Source organism: Syngnathoides biaculeatus, chromosome 2 (genome assembly GCF_019802595.1).
Source record: "Syngnathoides biaculeatus isolate LvHL_M chromosome 2, ASM1980259v1, whole genome shotgun sequence".
NCBI classification, from domain to species: Eukaryota; Metazoa; Chordata; class Actinopteri; order Syngnathiformes; family Syngnathidae; genus Syngnathoides; species Syngnathoides biaculeatus.
In genome coordinates, this window is record NC_084641.1 from 20,126,516 (window position 1) to 20,145,400 (window position 18,885).

The 18,885-nt window shown below is 43.3% G+C and overlaps 1 protein-coding gene across 1 annotated transcript in view; it reads right to left on the reverse strand.

Annotated features, from left to right (window-relative positions):
- The window catches only part of bcl2l1 (BCL2 like 1), a 42,360-nt gene that overhangs the window by 22,358 nt on the left and 1,117 nt on the right, over positions 1-18,885 (reverse strand). Inside the window, exon 2 of the mRNA XM_061839959.1 lies at positions 15,289-15,985. Within this exon, the coding sequence (XP_061695943.1) occupies positions 15,289-15,819 (531 nt within the window). The 5' untranslated portion in view covers positions 15,820-15,985. The remainder of the gene's footprint in view (positions 1-15,288; positions 15,986-18,885) is intronic.

An 18,885-nucleotide genomic window follows, 5' to 3' on the forward strand; every position in this document is an offset into this window, starting at 1 on the left:
AGCTATTCCTAGTTTTATTTTATACTGAAAACTATTTACATTGTTAGGTAGAACAATAAAGAATTTTTTTCCCCAAAGAATAATTGATTAATAATCTTGATTACGATATTGATCAAAAATAATCATGATCATCATCTTGGCCATAATGTGCAGCCCTAACAGGAACACGACTCAAGTAGCCCTACTATGTGACGATACTTTGCATTTCCCTGGAATTGTGTTTTTGCAAATGTATGAAAATTGTAGCAACTAAAGAATCAGGACAGTCCTATTCAGCAGTTGCTAATTTATCATTAAAGCAAAGCAATCTGGGGAAAAAAAACAAAAACAGTTTTATTCTAAAACATACCCAGGCAAGCGAAACTCCCTTTTTTTCCCAGCTATCAATAATATGGCAACATTACACTTTTAACTCCTGAAAATAACCCAACATTTCTCGACAAAGAGCCTTCAAGATTAAGATGAATCTTCTTTGTTTCATTGTACATAAATACCGTCAAAAGAATTATGCATTTTTCTTCATTGAAAATGCTGCTTTATTCTTATTATTCAATCAATGATAGATGGGAAAAGGCAATGGAACTGCAATCCAAATACTTTTCCCCCCTACTTATTACAGTATAACAAGGCTAATGACCTAGTCACCATTTTTTTTTTTAAAACTTTTGGATGCATCCCCCCCACCACACACAATCGCCACCCAGTTCCAGACCAGATAGACTTGTGTGGTAGAGGGGGTGAAAGACTGTTTTCCTCCATAGCAAGAAGATATTATTCTTTCCTAATTGGTAATGAGCCTGTACATACACTGACCCTGAGGCAGCTCAGTCTCCACTGAGTAATCACTGCAATCGTCCCATCGGCGGGAAACAGTGTTATTAAGGTCGATGGCATTACTGCTTCCTCCAGTCTGTCTATTATTCGGCAATATATGGCCTTTTATTCCAACACGCCGCCCGGTTGCGGCTGTGGCTGAGCATATTTATTTCCCATCAAGGAGCCGCTAATATGGCGATATCTCAGCATCCCGGCCAGTGCTGCTTCCAAAATAAGCTCCAGCGGGATCGTTTAGAGGCGGGCAGGCAATATTAATGACACTAAGTGCGTGCTGTGCAGTGCAGAAACTGTCACCTCTGGTACTTCAATGTGAGCAATTAGGCTGGATCATGTGTTTTCAGAACCTTTGTCTTCAAAATTATTAGTTTATCGTGGGATGGGTGCATGGGTGAATGATTGCCGGGTAAACTTCTAAATCCAAATTGCTAAAAAGGTTGCAAAACCAGCACATTTGTTTGCTTCATCCCCAAATACACTGGATTATGACATGGATGTAGCCACTATCTACGAGTTTTACTGGTTGTTGGACTTTAGGCATATTTGGGCGATGAAATCGGTATCAGCGGATCATGAGCATTCTATGCTGATCTATTCAATGGCTTTATCGTCATAATTTGCCAATCCGATCAATGACCACTAAAGACTTAGTCCACGTCTTCATTGTGCTCAGAGTTTATTTTTAGCCTTTTCACTTAACTATCTGAAGGTCAATAGTTATTTATTAAAAAAAAAAAAAAAAAAAACAGCGTGGAACAGACGTTTGAGACAGGTAATGTCCTGCTCTGACAGGCAAATTTGCTCTTTCCCACTTGGACCATGTCAGACTATTGGATTAAAAACATGTTTAGTGGTACCCAAATTTACAAAATTAATCCATTCCAGAAGTAGTTTAATGTGAATTGTAAGTAGAACCTAATTTTACATGTAAATAGCATAATCCATTCCTACCCTCCCGTCTGTCAAAGTTAAATAAATAAATAAATAAGGTTGATCTACCTTTGGGATTGAGCGACTGTGCGAAGAGAGGGGTGAGTGACAAGCAAAAAGCATCGTGGGGGACGGAAGAGGCAAACTTTGACAGCAGAGACAATACGTGCGTACGAACGTACGGACGCAGAACTGAATTTCACTAGTTTCTTGGGGCCCATGGTGAAAAAAGTTGAATAAACTTGCAAAGTTGTACTTTTCCAATGTGCGTTAGCTTGTGACAGCACTAGGGTGATTCAGTGACAGTCGAGTGTCCACGGGAATCAAAAAGCATCGTGGGTAAAGATTGATGTCCCATTACACATTTCATTCAGCAGGTCAGTGATACACTAACAAAGTGAAAGTTGTTCTCTTGCAATGTATTAAGCACTGATAATAATTCAATCAAACTCAGAGAAGATACTTCTCCCTCACTTACCTTCGAACATACAGTGTGCATAGTGTGTTTGTTGATATTGCTCACATTTAGTTGTACGTGGGGTCTTCCGCAAGCCTTAATCCACTGTCAACTGTGTTTTCGGCATTGGAAAATGAATCAACCGGGCCCCTTGTAACCTAGCAGGATATCTTTCATCAGAATTGCGCATTACACAAGCGTATCTGAGGACCATTTTTTTTGTAACTTTTCCAAGTGCACAATATTGACAACCAGGATTGCTTGTGTGACAACATGGCGGCAGGGACGTATCAAGCCAGGGGTTAAGACAATGCAACTATCTGATTGGCTATTATTGTCCAAGTGATTGACACGTTGGAAAGGTCCAATAGAACGCATAACCTACACGAGAGCACTGGTTTTCAATCTTTATAGGGCCAAGGTACATATTTTACAATTGAAAAATCTCACAGCACATCAAACAAAAATGTCACAAAGTAGATAGAGCTCCAGCTTGTGATCGAATCAGTGATTCCCCCCCACAAACTCTTTGATCGGTCCCAAAAATCCTGATTGTGTAAACCTATTGGTTGTAACTAGATCAGGGGTGCTCAATGTGTCGATCAGGAGGCAGTTTTGGTTGCTCGCGTGAAAACAGATCTTGGGATAAAGAAGTCTTGGCACCCCAGTACTAGATTCTTCTGTTAAAGCCTTTTTTTTTTTAACCTTATCGCCTTTCAAAAATAACCAATTATCTTCACAAATTAGTTTAGCACATTAGAGGAGGTTTAGTTCCACCCTCGTACTACTGTGATGACATCCCCTAACAAGATATGATCTTTCCAATACATGGTAATTGAGTTTCTCCAGCAAAATGTGCATTTACTCCACTGCTGCGGTAAACAAGTAGAGACACACTGCTCACATCTGAGATTTTTGGTGGGATTTTTCTAGGTAGTCTTGTTTCTTCCAACATTCCCATAACAAGCGCCGTAGGTTAATTGAAGACTAAATTGTTCATATGTGCGAACGCGAGTGCAAGTGTTTCTTTGGTCTATCTTTGCGTTGCGACTGGCTGGCGACCAGTTCAGGGTGTACCCCACCTCTCGACCAGAATTAGCTGAGAGGCACCCTATTAGGAATAAACAGTATGGAAAAGGAATGGATGGCTGAATACACACAGGCTGGGTACGCCCTGGAAGACCAAGCAGTTCGAGGGTATGACAGCATTTTTCCCCAGTTGTTTCGGCAGGTCATTGTGACAATATCTTAATTTCCTTTAATAGACTACCTTGACCAAAGTGACACTTTTTTTTACTCATTATTAATGTAAAGCTGGATGTGCAATGTATTTTGCAAATTAATTATTTTATGGTCATTATTTGTTTTTTCAAATGCAAAACAATTCTAAATCTGCAATCAGCAACACTGTTGACATAGTGCTGCATTTTTAAGAATCAAACAGTAAGTTCAAAAATTTAGTGCAATTTCGGGGTATCGGGGCTTAATTAAAGAGCTGGATACATCCTGCAAAAACATTTCCAATTTGATATACCCAGTCAAGAGTTGAAAGAGAAATTCTGGAAGGAACTAGATGAAGTAGTTCTGAGCATCCCAGACAGCGAGAGAGTTGTGATTGGTGCAGATTGTAATGGACATATTGGTAAAGGAAACAGGGGCGATGAAGAAGTGATGGGTAAGTACGGCATCCAGGAAAGGAACTTTGAAGGGCAGATGGTGGTGGACTTTGCAAAAAGGATGGAGATGGCTGTAGTGAACACTTATTTCCAGAAGAGGGAGGAACATATAGTGACCTACAAGAGCGGAGGTAGAACCACGCAGGTAGATTATATTTTGTGCAGACGATGTAATCTGAAGGAGGTTACTGACTGTAAAGTAGTGGTAGGGGAGAGTGTAGCTCGACAGCATAGGATGGTAGTCTGTAGGATGATTCTGGTGGTGGGTAGGAAGATTAAGAAGACAAAGGTAGAGCAGAGAACCATGTGGTGGAAGCTGAAAAAGGAAGAATGTTGTGCAGCCTTCCGGAAAGAGGTGAGACAGGCTCTCGATGGACAACCGAAGCTCCCGGAAGACTGGACGACGACAGCCAAGGTGATCAGAGAGACAGGCAGGAGAGTACTTGGTGTGTCATCTGGTAGGAAAGGGGAGAAGGAGACTTGGTGGTGGAACCCCAAAATACAGGGAGTCATACAAGGAAAGAGATTAGCGAAGAAGAAGTGGGATACTGAGAGGACTGAGGAGAGGCGAAAGGAGTACATCGAGATGCGACGTAGGGCAAAGGTAGAGGTGGCAAAGGCTAAACAAGAGGCATATGAAGACATGTACACCAGGTTGGACACGAAAGAAGGAGAAAAGGATCTCTACAGGTTGGCCAGACAGAGGGATAGAGATGGAAGGATGTGCAGCAGGTCAGGGTGATTAAGGATAGAGATGGAAATGTGTTGACTGGTGCCGGTAGTGTACTAAATAGATGGAAAGAATACTTTGAGAAGTTGATGAATGAAGAAAATGAGAGAGAAGGAAGAGTTGAAGAGGCAAGAGTGAAGGACCAGGAAGTGGAAATGATTACCAAGGGGGAAGTCAGAAAGGCACTACAAAGGATGAAAACTGGAAAGGCAGTTGGTCCTGATGACATACCGGGAGAGGTATGGAAGCAATTTGGAGAGATGGCTGTGGAGTTTTTGACCAACTTATTCAACAGAATACTAGCGGGCGAAAAGATGCCTGAAGAATGGAGGAAAAGTGTTCTAGTTCCCATTTTTAAGAACAAAGGGGATGTTCAGAGCTGTGGGAACTATAGAGGAATAAAGTTGATGAGCCACACAATGAAGTTATGGGAAAGAGTAGTGGAGGCTAGACTCAGGACAGAAGTAAGTATCTGCGAGCAACAGTATGGTTTCATGCCTAGAAAGAGTACCACAGATGCATTATTTGCCTTGAGGATGCTCGTGGAAAAGTACAGAGAAGGTCAGAAGGAGCTACATTGCGTCTTTGTGGATCTAGAGAAAGCCTATGACAGAGTACCAAGAGAGGAACTGTGGTACTGCATGCGTAAGTCTGGTGTGGCAGAGAAGTATGTTAAAATAGTACAGGACATGTATGATGGCAGCAGAACAATGGTGAGGTGTGCCTTAGGTGTGACAGAGGAATTTAAGGTGGAGGTGGGACTGCATCAGGGATCAGCTCTGAGCCCCTTCCTGTTTGCAGTGGTAATGGATAGGCTGACAGATGAGGTTAGACTGGAATCCCCTTGGACCATGATGTTCGCAGATGATATTGTCATATGCAGTGAAAGCAGGGAGCATGCAGAGGAACAATTGGAAAGATGGAGACATGCACTGGAAAGGAGAGGAATGAAGATTAGCCGAAGTAAAACAGAATATATGTGCGTGAATGAGAAAAGTGGAGGGGGAAGAGTGAGGCTACAGGGAGAAGAGACAGCGAGGGTCGACGACTTCAAATACTTGGGGTCAACAATAGAGAGCAATGGAGAGTGTGGTCAGGAAGTGAAGAAACGGGTCCAAGCAGGTTGGAACAGCTGGCGAAAGGTGTCTGGTGTGTTATGTGACAGAAGAGTGTCTGCTAGGATGAAGGGCAAAGTTTACCAAACAGTGGTGAGGCCGGCCATGATGTACGGATTAGAGACAGTGGCACTGAAGAAACAACAGGAATCTGAACTGGAGGTGGCAGAAATGAAGATGTTGAGGTTCTCGCTCGGAGTGACCAGGTTGGATAGGATTAGAAATGAGCTCATTAGAGGGACAGCCAAAGCTGGATGTTTTGGAGACAAGATTCGAGAGAGCAGACTTCGATGGTTTGGACATGTTCAGAGGCGAGAGAGTGAGTATATTGGTAGAAGGATGCTGAGGATGGAGCTCCCAGGCAAAAGAGCGAGAGGAAGACCAAAGAGAAGGTTTATGGATGTGGTGAGGGAAGACATGAGGGCAGTTGGGGTTAGAGAGGAAGATGCAGGAGATAGGCTAAGATGGCAAAAGATGACACGCTGTGGCGACCCCTAACGGGACAAGCCGAAAGGAAAAGAAGAAGATATACCCAGTCAAAATGTAGACAGATAAGGACAAATGCTGCAGGGAAGGAGCCTTCTCTGCTGAAATCTTAACTTGTTGACACAAAGCATAAATTTGAGCTGCTTTAAGGCCACTTTACGCAGTCGCACGGCCAAGAATGCCCACATTGAATCATGTGATCTATCCATTGCCCCGCACAGCACCCTTGCATAGCTAGTATGTAGCTTGCTGCGCAGAAAAAGCCAGGCAACTCATCGCGCGTGATTGGCCCGTTTTAGTCACATGCTGTGATGTACTCACTGTTCCTGACGGCTCCACATACCACTTCCTGCGTGATCAATCAATTTTGCAGCATAGTAAATTGTTTTTGCAGCACAATTAAGCGTATCATCTGGTCATTTCGATCGATTGGTTCAAGCAGACACTTCCACGGTCGCCATTGTTGTTGCAGAAAAGAAAGTAAAAACGAGTAATGGAAATGACCAAAATGTGCTGAAGAAACCCTACCATGTGGTACCCTTTCCAATACTAGCCGTGACGACATATCTGACGTGAACTGCAGTATGTTTTCAAAACTAAGGGCATGTAATACCCAGTTACCCTGCAATTGGCTGGTGACCACTTCATGGTGTACCCCACAGTCATCTGAGATGGGCAACAACGTGCCCTCGACTAGTGAGGATAAGCAGTATGAAAAATGGACAGATTTAAATGGTACCATCTTTTAATATGAACAAAGAGGGAATAAAACTCCTATTCAACTTTCGTATGAACAATGAGTAACCCCTCAACCTCTTTCCTGTTACGCAGATTTCGATTTTAGAGGTGGCGCAGGCGTGGACTATGTCATTTTGTCACACCAGTCAACTGCTGCCGTCTTTATGATGTTCGTGAAACTCAGATCCAAACACACCTTGTCACACTTACCTTGTCGTGTGCGAGTCATCAAGTCAAATGAGCAGCGCCATAACCCGTGTGTGTGTGTGTCATCGTAAACTCCCCTAGGAGAGGGAATGAATGCTATCTAGGTCTATGGTTTCACGTAACCTTGTGACAACATGGTCTGGAATGCAGGACGACTCCCCCCACCCCTCCCAAGAACCAATCTTGTGTGTTGTCTTGTTAGTGCACTGACCATTGAGCATGCGGGTGTGACTGATGATGGTTATTCATGAGCACACTCCAGCCACCAGGACAGTCCAATTAAGAACAGATGGAAGCTTCAGTCCGTTTTGAAGAGTATTCTCATATCATTCAATCGTTTGTATTGTAATTTGTCTTCTCAACAACCAGCCTGTCTCACTTCCTCTTTTTTGCGGTCCTGTCTGCTCAAAGTCAAAAGTCCCTAGATTCCCCGAAAGGCACCAGTTGCAAAGTTTTGCAAGACACTTTTTTTTTTGTAGTTCTTGCAACCTGCCTTCCTTTCCCCTGGCACCTTGCAAGGATATGCCGCTGGCAGATGTTGGATCATCGCCTTCAGGCAGGTGTGCCCTCCTCAATGATTGCTGATGAAATATTTGTATAATTTTCACCAGCTAGGTCACTTTGCTCTTTTACTCAGTTGCTCACTCAAATGAAGAATTTAGGTAAAAAAAAAAAATACTTGTAAAATGGTGATGAAAGTCAAATTATGTGTACGAGAGCCAAAGTGACAAATTTAGTTCTCAGAATGAGACTTATTCCAAATAGGAGCAGGCAATTGACTCAGTCATGATCGCCACTTTGACTTCCATGACTAAACCCTGATAGTCAGCGATATTTTAACTAAAAAATACGGGCCTTGCTAAATATGAAAAGTGCTTCATTTACAGCAGTGCCAGCAACTCATCCAGCCAGCCACCAGGGGGGGGGGGCAAATACATGTTTAGGGTCTCATTAAAACCCGGGTGTCATCCCTATAAACATTCTAAAATAGATGTTCTAATGAAAAATACATAACATTCACTTCAATGTCTATACAAAAAAATAAATGTGAGCGAAGAGCGCGTAATCCATGCGCAAAGTTGCAGAAGTGTCATTCTACGATATCCAAGTGGTCGCCATATTGGCTGCGTCCTCCGTCTGTGACGTCACCCGGACATTCGCCAATGAAAACACGCGGTGCACCCTAACTATGGGAGACAAACCCGCCCCGTCTGACACGGAAGCTCTTTTCGAAAAGGAGAACACCACACAACAGTGAAGTTACCGGGGCAATATTACACTATTGTTTCGAGCCGTACTCAGATGATATGCGATCACGGCCAAACCTCATCCCCGTCCGATCCACTTCCGCGGCAGAGATGAGCCATTGCAGCGAACCGCAGCCTTCGCAGAAGCAGTGACCGCCGAACGCGGCGCCTCAGGCGGTGGTGTGGCTGATTTTCGGCGCCGTGGTGGTATATAATGGAGCCGTGCCGCTTTTAGGGGGATGTTCATAGCCGCCGTACTCTAACGCCGTCGAACCGAGGTGCATTACTGCCTACCTGTTATTTGGAACCCACGAAGCTCTCGTCCTCTGCACCCGTGCAATACACAACAAACCGGATCTCTTGCAAACTTATGAAGGCTAAATCCGTTCTCCCGAGTGTTCAAGCAATGTCCAGCAATGCAATGAGCCGGCATTTTGGCTAAGGAACGAGCTACCTTCTCGGAGGTAAAACTAATGGAAACAAACGGGTCCACTTGGGGGCGCCTCTGTCTTGTACGTCACTTCCTGCTTCTTCTCGAAAACAAATCCCTTCATGGCGGGAGTTACAAAAAGCTGTATACATCAAAATCATGTTTTGTGGTGGGAAAAAAAAAAAAACACATGGGACCATATTGGCTGTGGATTTTTCATTAATAATATACCAAAAATCAATTTTATGACACTTGACCTTTAAGCGCAGAATCAGCTATAATGGGCAAGTATGTAACAACAACACAAAGAATTTGTCTCCGGCAGTCAGTGTCGCCCTGGCACAACATTAGGTAGGTCCCAGATGCAGGAAGCTGAGACATAAGCGTGGATTTTAGGAAGGTTGATTTCCAGTCATAGGTCATATGCAGGAAGGCAGTCCAACAGGGCGACGGTACAAAAATCACCACGCAAAAGGCTTAATCCAAAAAACATGAAATCATGCCAAAAATCGGACCTGGCAAAACATGAAAACGTAACTTGACTTGATATGGCTCAGTAACGCTATGACATGGGACGAGGCAGTTACGTTAGCTGAAGCTTGTGAACACATGCATATACAAACGCACACAATGATCTGGCAACACGCGGTATGAAAAACAAGGCTGAAATACGCAACGTAATCAGGGCAGAATGTGGTGCAGCAGGGCGCACGAAATGGCATACGGCCACGCCCCACCCCACCACGTCTGCTGTCAAACACCCGACTTAACTTTGTGTTTCCACTTTTATTTTATTTTTTAACGACTTAATAATCTTGATTACAACATTGCTCAAAATTGTGATTATTTGGGCCATAAGGTGCAGTGCTAACAGTTAAAAATTCACCGTCAAAGCACTAAAATTAAACAAATCAGGTTAACCAGCATCCAGGAATGTATTATGGTCAATGTTAGAAAGTCAACTATACAATATGAGAACTTCTGTCATAAAAAAATAATCCACATGGAGCGACACGAACACAGACACCTGCTTCCATAGTTGTAGCCTCAGTCTCCTTTTAAAGTGAGCGTCTTGGCAGTGCAAACAAACAAAAGCTGTGGCCTGCCCAGTGGGATTTCCTTCAAGGTGCGCTGTGCAGCCGCTGGGATGGGAGTTGTCATAGAATCAACCTTTGACCCTCCGCTGTACACCACACCAGAGTGGACATAAACAACAGCCCCTCCTTTTGGTTCATGTTCTACTTCATACCATCAAATGGCTGGCACAAAGGGAGAGCTGACCTTAACGGTCCTGCAGTGCACGTGCGCACACACATTGCTCAGGCTGTACTGGGACGGCCTGGTTCTAACCAACCCATTGCGGGAAAAATAGCTTTCATGTGCAGGCAGCTGCCATGAACAAGAGCCCACTAGAGGAGAGGCCAGGGCAAGGAAGGAGAATATGGACAGATAGTGGAAGAAAAAAAACAAAACAAAACACCCAAGAACCAATCGGCTGGCAGCAGTGAAACAAAGGACTATCTGTGATAGCCTGGAATCATCCCCACCCTCTGATGAGTCAAGTCAGTCCCCAGATGGGCCGGGTGGACTGTGGCAACAAAGCCTGATGTCCCCCTTTAAACTCTTGCATGCATTGAGCTCATTGAGTGTCTAGCTATTGATCAATTAACCAACAGCAGAGCCATCTTCTGACCACCAATAATCAGCCACTTGACCATTGTTTGCCCACAATCTCTATACAAACACTGTTTAGCTAATCTCAAACCTCCTGTCTCTGTCACCTCAAACTCTCACCTGATGTCCCAATCATATTGCAATACACACACACATATATATATATATATATATATGGGTACCACAGAAATCTGACTTCAAAGATTACCCAATTCTTCTTCTTTTCCTTTCGGCTTGTCCCGTTAGGGGTCGCCACAGCGTGTCATCTTTTGCCATCTTAGCCTATCTCCTGCATCTTCCTCTCTAACCCCAACTGCCCTCATGTCTTCCCTCACCACATCCATAAACCTTCTCTTTGGTCTTCCTCTCGCTCTTTTGCCTGGGAGCTCCATCCTCAGCATCCTTCTACCAATGTACTCACTCTCTCGCCTCTGAACATGTCCAAACCATCGAAGTCTGCTCTCTCGAATCTTGTCTCCAAAACATCCAGCTTTGGCTGTCCCTCTAATGAGCTCATTTCTAATCCTATCCAACCTGGTCACTCCGAGCGAGAACCTCAACATCTTCATTTCTGCCACCTCCAGTTCAGATTCCTGTTGTTTCTTCAGTGCCACTGCCGTACATCATGGCCGGCCTCACCACTGTTTTGTAAACTTTGCCCTTCATCCTAGCAGACACTCTTGTGTCACATAACACACCAGACACCTTTCGCCAGCTGTTCCAACCTGCTTGGACCCGTTTCTTCACTTCCTGACCACACTCTCCATTGCTCTGTATTGTTGACCAAGTATTTGAAGTCGTCCACACTCGCTATCTCTTCTCCCTGTAGCCTCACTCTTCCCCCTCCACTTTTCTCATTCACGCACATATATTCTGTTTTACTTCGGCTAATCTTCATTCCTCTCCTTTCCAGTGCATGTCTCCATCTTTCCAATTGTTCCTCTGCATGCACCCTGCTTTCACTGCATATGACAATATCATCTGCGAACATCATGGTCCACGGGGATTCCAGTCTAACCTCATCTGTCAGCCTATCCATTACCACTGCAAACAGGAAGGGGCTCAGAGCTGATCCCTGATGCAGTCCCACCTCCACCTTAAATTCCTCTGTCACACCTAAGGCACACCTCACCATTGTTCTGCTGCCATCATACATGTCCTGTACTATTTTAACATACTTCTCTGCCACACCAGACTTACGCATGCAGTACCACAGTTCCTCTCTTGGTACTCTGTCATAGGCTTTCTCTAGATCCACAAAGACACAATGTAGCTCCTTCTGACCTTCTCTGTACTTTTCCACGAGCATCCTCAAGGCAAATAATGCATCTGTGGTACTCTTTCTAGGCGTGAAACCATACTGTTGCTCGCAGATACTTACTTCTGTCCTGAGTCTAGCCTCCACTACTCTTTCCCATAACTTCATTGTGTGGCTCATCAACTTTATTCCTCTATAGTTCCCACAGCTCTGAACATCCCCTTTGTTCTTAAAAATGGGAACTAGAACACTTTTCCTCCATTCTTCAGGCATCTTTTCGCCAGCTAGTATTCTGTTGAATAAGTTGGTCAAAAACTCCACAGCCATCTCTCCAAATTGCTTCCATACCTCTACCGGTATGTCATCAGGACCAACTGCCTTTCCAGTTTTCATCCTTTGTAGTGCCTTTCTGACTTCCCCCTTTGTAATCATTTCCACTTCCTGGTCCTTCACTCTTGCCTCTTCAACTCTTCCTTCTCTCTCATTTTCTTCATTCATCAACTTCTCAAAGTATTCTTTCCATCTATTTAGTACACTACCGGCACCAGTCAACACATTTCCATCTCTATCCTTAATCACCCTGACCTGCTGCACATCCTTCCCATCTCTATCCCTCTGTCTGGCCAACCTGTAGAGATCCTTTTCTCCTTCTTTCGTGTCCAACCTGGTGTACATGTCTTCATATGCCTCTTGTTTAGCCTTTGCCACCTCTACCTTTGCCCTACGTCGCATCTCGATGTACTCCTTTCGCCTCTCCTCAGTCCTCTCAGTATCCCACTTCTTCTTCGCTAATCTCTTTCCTTGTATGACTCCCTGTATTTTGGGGTTCCACCACCAAGTCACCTTCTCCCCTTTCCTACCAGATGACACACCAAGTACCCCTAAAAAGTGTAGGGCAAAAACAAACTGTTATATTCGTACACAGTTTACCTGATTTGGATGGAAATTCCCTCATATTAAAGCTAAAAGTCTTCAGTTAGATCCATACTATTAGGGGGATACAAACTTGCACAATTCTCTGAAAAACCAAGGAGGGCTTTTGTGTGTTTTGATGTAAATTCCAAATGTAGATCTAATTTATTGTCCAGTGCGGTAAAATTGTAAAGGTTTGGAGGGTTAACTGTTTTTGCCTTAGCTTGCCATACTAAGAGTCTGCTGTTTCGTAGGCAGCTGGATTTTGGCATGAGCATTGGCGTTACAATGTCACTGATTCGTAGTAATTCTATGAATTGCCAGTGATCATACAATAGTTTACTGCAGAAAGTTTTTGCTGTCACAAGCAAAGATTTTGGTCAGAAAATCCATACTATTAGGAGCCAAAGTAGAATGCTAACCAGTGGATGATTATGGATTGATACGATTTATGTTTTTTTTCATTTATTTTTTATTATTATTATTCATTTATTTATTTATTATATCTGACCACTATTCTTTCTAAGCTATGCGCGAGCGCAATGGCGCACTGCTGATGTGGTCTCTCCACACACATTCTGCATTGCAGATACAACCTGAATTGAAAGTGCAATATAACATACAACTATTCAATGTGCCATTTTGCAATGTGAGTCAATGAGTGAGGGGTAACTGGCTGCTTCCAATTCACATACGTACTTGTTTAGCCCGTCAACCGACATTTACAATGACAGCATTCTTATGCGCTGCCCACCACTGGGGTTGTGAGCCTGGCCGTAGTAGAGGGAAGACGAGCAAGACACGTTCCCTAGGTTTACCGCCGTGGTGAAAGTAAAAAAAATAAAAAATAAACAAATGCTCTTCTTTAAGATGCAATGACTGTCAGAGAATGTGCAAATAGAAGAAATACCGGTGAAACAGGACAAGATTTTCTCTTTTTCGAGCGAGAAAGGTCTGGTCTGAAAAATGTGTTTCGCAGCCAAAGTAGAAAGCGAGTTTACGGAAGGAAAAATGTGGCTACAATGGAAGCTGGACTACGTAAATCGTCACATTCCGCACAAGTCACTTGCCAGCAATTCGAAATGTACGCAGATGTAAGGTGGGAATCGGTATCGGGACTTCATTGGGGGGAGATCAGCAAAGAGAAAAGGAAAGAACTGACACTGGTAAACAAAATCGAACTCAGAGCAAGTTAAAATTCTCATCGACAATCAACATGAATAGGAATGCATCCCAACTGTCAGTTTGACAAATTCACAAACACATGGCAAAGTACCCAAGTATACTGGAAAAGCTGATGTAGCAAAGGTTATGCCTTTATATATATATATATATATTTTTTTTTTAATTTCCATCAATCAGTCAATGTAGTAGATCGATCAATCAATCAACTGGTAATGTTAAAGTTCCACCTTAGTACACCATCATGGCTGAAAGAACAGAATACAGTGCACAAAAAGCTAGCTCCAGTCACTGTGATTTGACTGGCGCGGATGCGCCATCGCACTTGCAAATCTGCAGTCGAGCACGAAAAATCACACGCGTAAAATTTGTTACGAGTAGAAATGCATAGATATTGAAAAGGTCACTTATTTTGTGTAGTCTTGACCAATGTTCCCTCTGAGGTGCGCCATTGCACGCGCACAGCGCACATGAAAACCGATCCAGCGTAGTGAACCACAGCCTGACTTTTATTTTTTTTTTTAACATGGAAGCACACAGTCTCGTCACAAGCTGCTGCTCAGCCTACTTCTACTTCCTCGTTTACCCGACACTGCCCCCGTCCGCTTTTAAAGGGGTACACTCATAATTACAAACACCCGCAACTTTACATCTGCAGCCATGATTGGTGGACCACACCTGTAATTTCATATCTGCAGGCATGACTGACCACACCCGTACATTTCTCAAATGTGAGTGACTGTAGCTCTGTATTTGAAATACAGGGAGCAAAATAAAGTTCACCGTCAAACGGTTTGGGAGCATCATTCAGCTGTCAGCCTGCACTGCAAAATAATACTGTGTAAGCAATAATTCAGTTTTACACCAAGAAAAAGACTGGGATATGATTGTGAATTAAAAAAAAAAAAAAAATAGAGGGGACATTGAGTGTGACACTATTTTTTCCTCCTCTAACACCAATAGTTATCGGTCTGATAATAATTGCACATCCTTCAGGAATACCATACAAATTGTCCATTCCAAAACTCTTAGAATCTCATTCAGGCAGATATATTCAGATGGCTTTCATGGGACAATTCTGAGATATAAACGCAACTGAGACAAAACCAAGCTGATTACAGCAAAACTGAGCAACTGTGCTGACAAAAGCAGTATTAACATCTGGCTTACACAGAATAGGACAGTTAAATGACTCCTGGTTTTGCATTCCCATTGCAAAAAGCTGCAAGGATTTCAGGCCAGCAACACAAATGTTAATGTACATGGGTCACCTTTGTAAAATTCTTTGGAATTTTACTCTATTGTGTCACTATGATGTCACACATAAGGTTACATGATTTTATATGGTAAACAGAATCGGACCGCTTGGTGACTTAAGTGCAAGTGTTTCAGAGTACATGTTCAAGACTCACCCAACCTCCTTGGCTGTCTATCCAGGGCTGAAGGTGGTTGTCCAGGTAAACTGTCATCCATTCGATGATCCTGCCCACCAGAGGACTCATCTCCTTTTCCATGCACTCGACGCACAGCGCACCACCGAATGCGAAGAGTCCCACGATGCGACCCCAGTTGACGTCATCTCGGAACACCTCATCCACGACATTTTCGAAGCTCTGGTAGGCGGTGGCAGGCGTGATGTGCAGCTGTTGGTCCAGGTCACTGAAGGCGTGGGAGTAGCGCACCTCAAACTCATTGGCAGAGTCCCGCAGAGCCTCTTTGACTGCGTCCAGGCTCGCCGACCTCCGTAGGGGTGACGCCTGTGGACTTGTGCCGTTCGTAGTCCCGTTGGGGTGTGTCGGTACTCGCTGTTCCTCGCCCGAGGCTTCTTCCCCCCCATCAGTCCTGTTAAATTCCTGTCTGAGTCCTATGTGGTTGAGTGGGTAGTTTTTCTGTGTGAGTTTATAGCTAATGTAAAACACAACCAGTTCTCGGTTTTGAGACATTTTGGAATCGAGCTTGCAAAATTGCTTCTTCTCTTCCCTTCGAGTTAACACACCCACAAACAAAGCGCCTCTCTTTCTTCAGACCACCATGGTCAGGCGAGGTCCAGGGGACACTTAGAGGGCACAAACTTAAAAACTACACAAGGCTGACAATCCAGTTCAAACCCTGTGGAGACAAGAAGAGAGACTCAAACTCTGGACAGCTTACACTATGAGTGTGTGTACGTGTGTAGATGTAGTCCCACCTCTCAGATTTAGACAGGTGGGGTGAAAGGTCAATCCCTCTAATTGGGATGGTACATATGGAGCAGATGGTAGTTCAATTAATGTGATGCTTGTGTGTGCGCGTGCGGGCAAGGGAGAGAGAGAGAGAGAGGGGGAGAGGAGGAACAGTAAGTCAAGGAGTGATGAAGGTGAGGTTTAGGTGAGTAAGTCTTGAAGCTCTGCCAACCCCTCACGTGACGTGTGACTGTTATTTTTCGCTTTGTGTCACCTACTGATAAGCCCCACAAATGAAATCAAGTACATTGTCCAGAAACAACTCAAACCTCCAATGTCATTGATGTTGGCGGTTGCTGGTGGCTTATTAGATTTGAATCATAACGCCATTAACGCAATGTGTCAGAGCACGTGAAGGCCTCATCTGATTGCTGGTGCTGTCTCAAAACCAAAATGACACTTATTAAAGTTAAGGTGGGCTTCGACAACAAAAGAGGGGGAGAGCCTCCCTCATTTTGAGCAGTCACTGTCGCAGTGGCTGCAGGCACAAAGAAGGGAGGAACATGAGCAAACCCCCCAAAGACCTTCTGCTGGCTACCATGCAACAACCAGGCCTTTCTAACGACCCCAATCACGGAATTTAATCTGACAGGACAAGGAAAGGTATAGGTAGACTGTGCTGTAGACAGATACATGATGCAAACGTATTAAAAAAAAAGAAAAAAAAACTACAAAGACTGTTTATTTTGACTGAGCTTTGAAATAACAGCATTGTGGCTATAGTTGTCCCTGCATGAGCCTGATCGCCAGTGCTTATGCGTTTAGTTACCTCTGTCAGCAACATGGGCGGGGCAATATATATAATGTTAATATGAAAACCTGTCGCAGGAATCAGTCACCTCAAAAATCTCAAAATAATCTTTTGAGATTAAGATCATACTTCTTTCCAAAATCCAATTGGGCCTTGCGATTAATTTTGCTGATGAATGGCTTGCATCTTGTGGCACGGCCTGTATATGATTTCTCTTGAAGTCTTTTTTGAACAGTGAATTCTGTTAGCTTCAATCCCTTCCCCATAGAGTTTGGCAGTGATGTCAGTAAATAGTCTTTGGGAGTTTCTTCACAGGTCTAACAATGGTTCCGTCATCAACTGCTGCTGAAACCTTTGGCTGACCCGTTTAACGTCTGTTGCTCAGTGCACCAGTAGTTTAATTCCTTTTCTGGACATTCCAAATTGTTGTATTGGCTATGCCCATTGTTTGTGCAGTAGCGCTGATCGAGTTTCCCTCTTTTTCAAAATAATTTCGAGTTTTCCTATAGATGACTCCCGTCTGTTTGCTCAACAGCAAATGCAGTTTTTACTTGTGAAATCTACCCATCGCTATCTAATGAGTAAGCAATCTAAAAGGAAACACCTGACCGACTAGAGACATCCATTCCACACATTCCAATACTTTTGCTCACTTGAAAAGTGGTTGGGTTTAGATAAAAGGTTCCATGTCCTGTGTTGCATCACACATCTAGCGATAACCATTGTGAAATAAGAGCCAGATTTCAGAACTTTTGGCTCATATTCATTTGTTTATCTGAAACCCAAACGTTTTCAGTACACAACAAAAACAAACGAATTGACCTTGATGTCCGAATATGTTTTGGAGTGGATGGTAACATTAATAAACGGTATTGGCTCCAAACAAAATATTAACTTTGCGCCTGAAAAAACAATTTTTGCAGAAAGCATATAGCACTCGGGGTGAATACCAGGGAGGTTGGCTACTACAGTAAACACTCTTGGCAAGGAATTTATGCCTGTATACTACATGCGATTTTCGGTATGCCCTATGATGTGACGTTAAAATGTAACTCCTACTCTAAAAATGCTCTTTGATCGAGATAAAGTATTTCTAGCTTTTATTGCTCAGCCTGGCAAGTGTATTTCCAAAGAGTAGCGAGTTTATTGTCCGTACGGTCAGAAAACTGGTAAATGTATTGATCATTATTTTCTGAAATAAAAAGTTGCTTTTAAATGTCTTATTTTTAATCAAACATTCAAATCAGATAATCAGCAGCATTGAAGACTACAGAAATTTGAGAATGTTTTCTATTGGGCATCTGACTTTCTGGGGACTTACACGATTATAAATTAAACAAGGCATTGGAAAAAAAAAAATCTATATTACTTGCACCCCTAAATGCTTGTTCATTACCAATGCAAAGCAAATTTATTTGTATAACGCCTTTCATACACAATGTGTTTTACATGATTGAAAGTATTTAAATACAAAGAAATAAAACATTTTAAAAACCGGGGCAAAAAGTATAAAAGAAAATCATGAAAGGGGGAAAAAAACAAAACAGTCTCTGTAATTTGGTTGGAGAGGGTGTGTAATCCACCTTTAAATTATATCTGAATTTATAGTTCTCAATACAGTGCAGTTTGACAATAAACACAACAAAGAAACAAAACGGAAAACATACCCGCTGCGCAAGTGGCACACACACCGCGGTTTAGTTACTCTTTTTATATAGTAAAGCAACTGTTGACACGTCGGCATTCATGTAAAAGAAAAAAAAACTATTATGAAAAAGGCGCCCACCCTTGCTCAGGGCCGCCGTGTTTACACTGGCCACATGGTCTCCAGCTACGTGCACCACGTGGGTGGCGAGCCACGCACCCCACGTAAACACAACAAACGGCAGCCGCGATAAACTTCTCCCCAGGAAATGGGCCACATTTTTGTACTCCTGTGATATAACAAATGCCGTCTGGGCTCCCTCATTAGTACAAACGGCGTGTTCTTTGTCACGTAGCGGAGCCCCATTCGGAACAAGACGCTGCCAAACGTG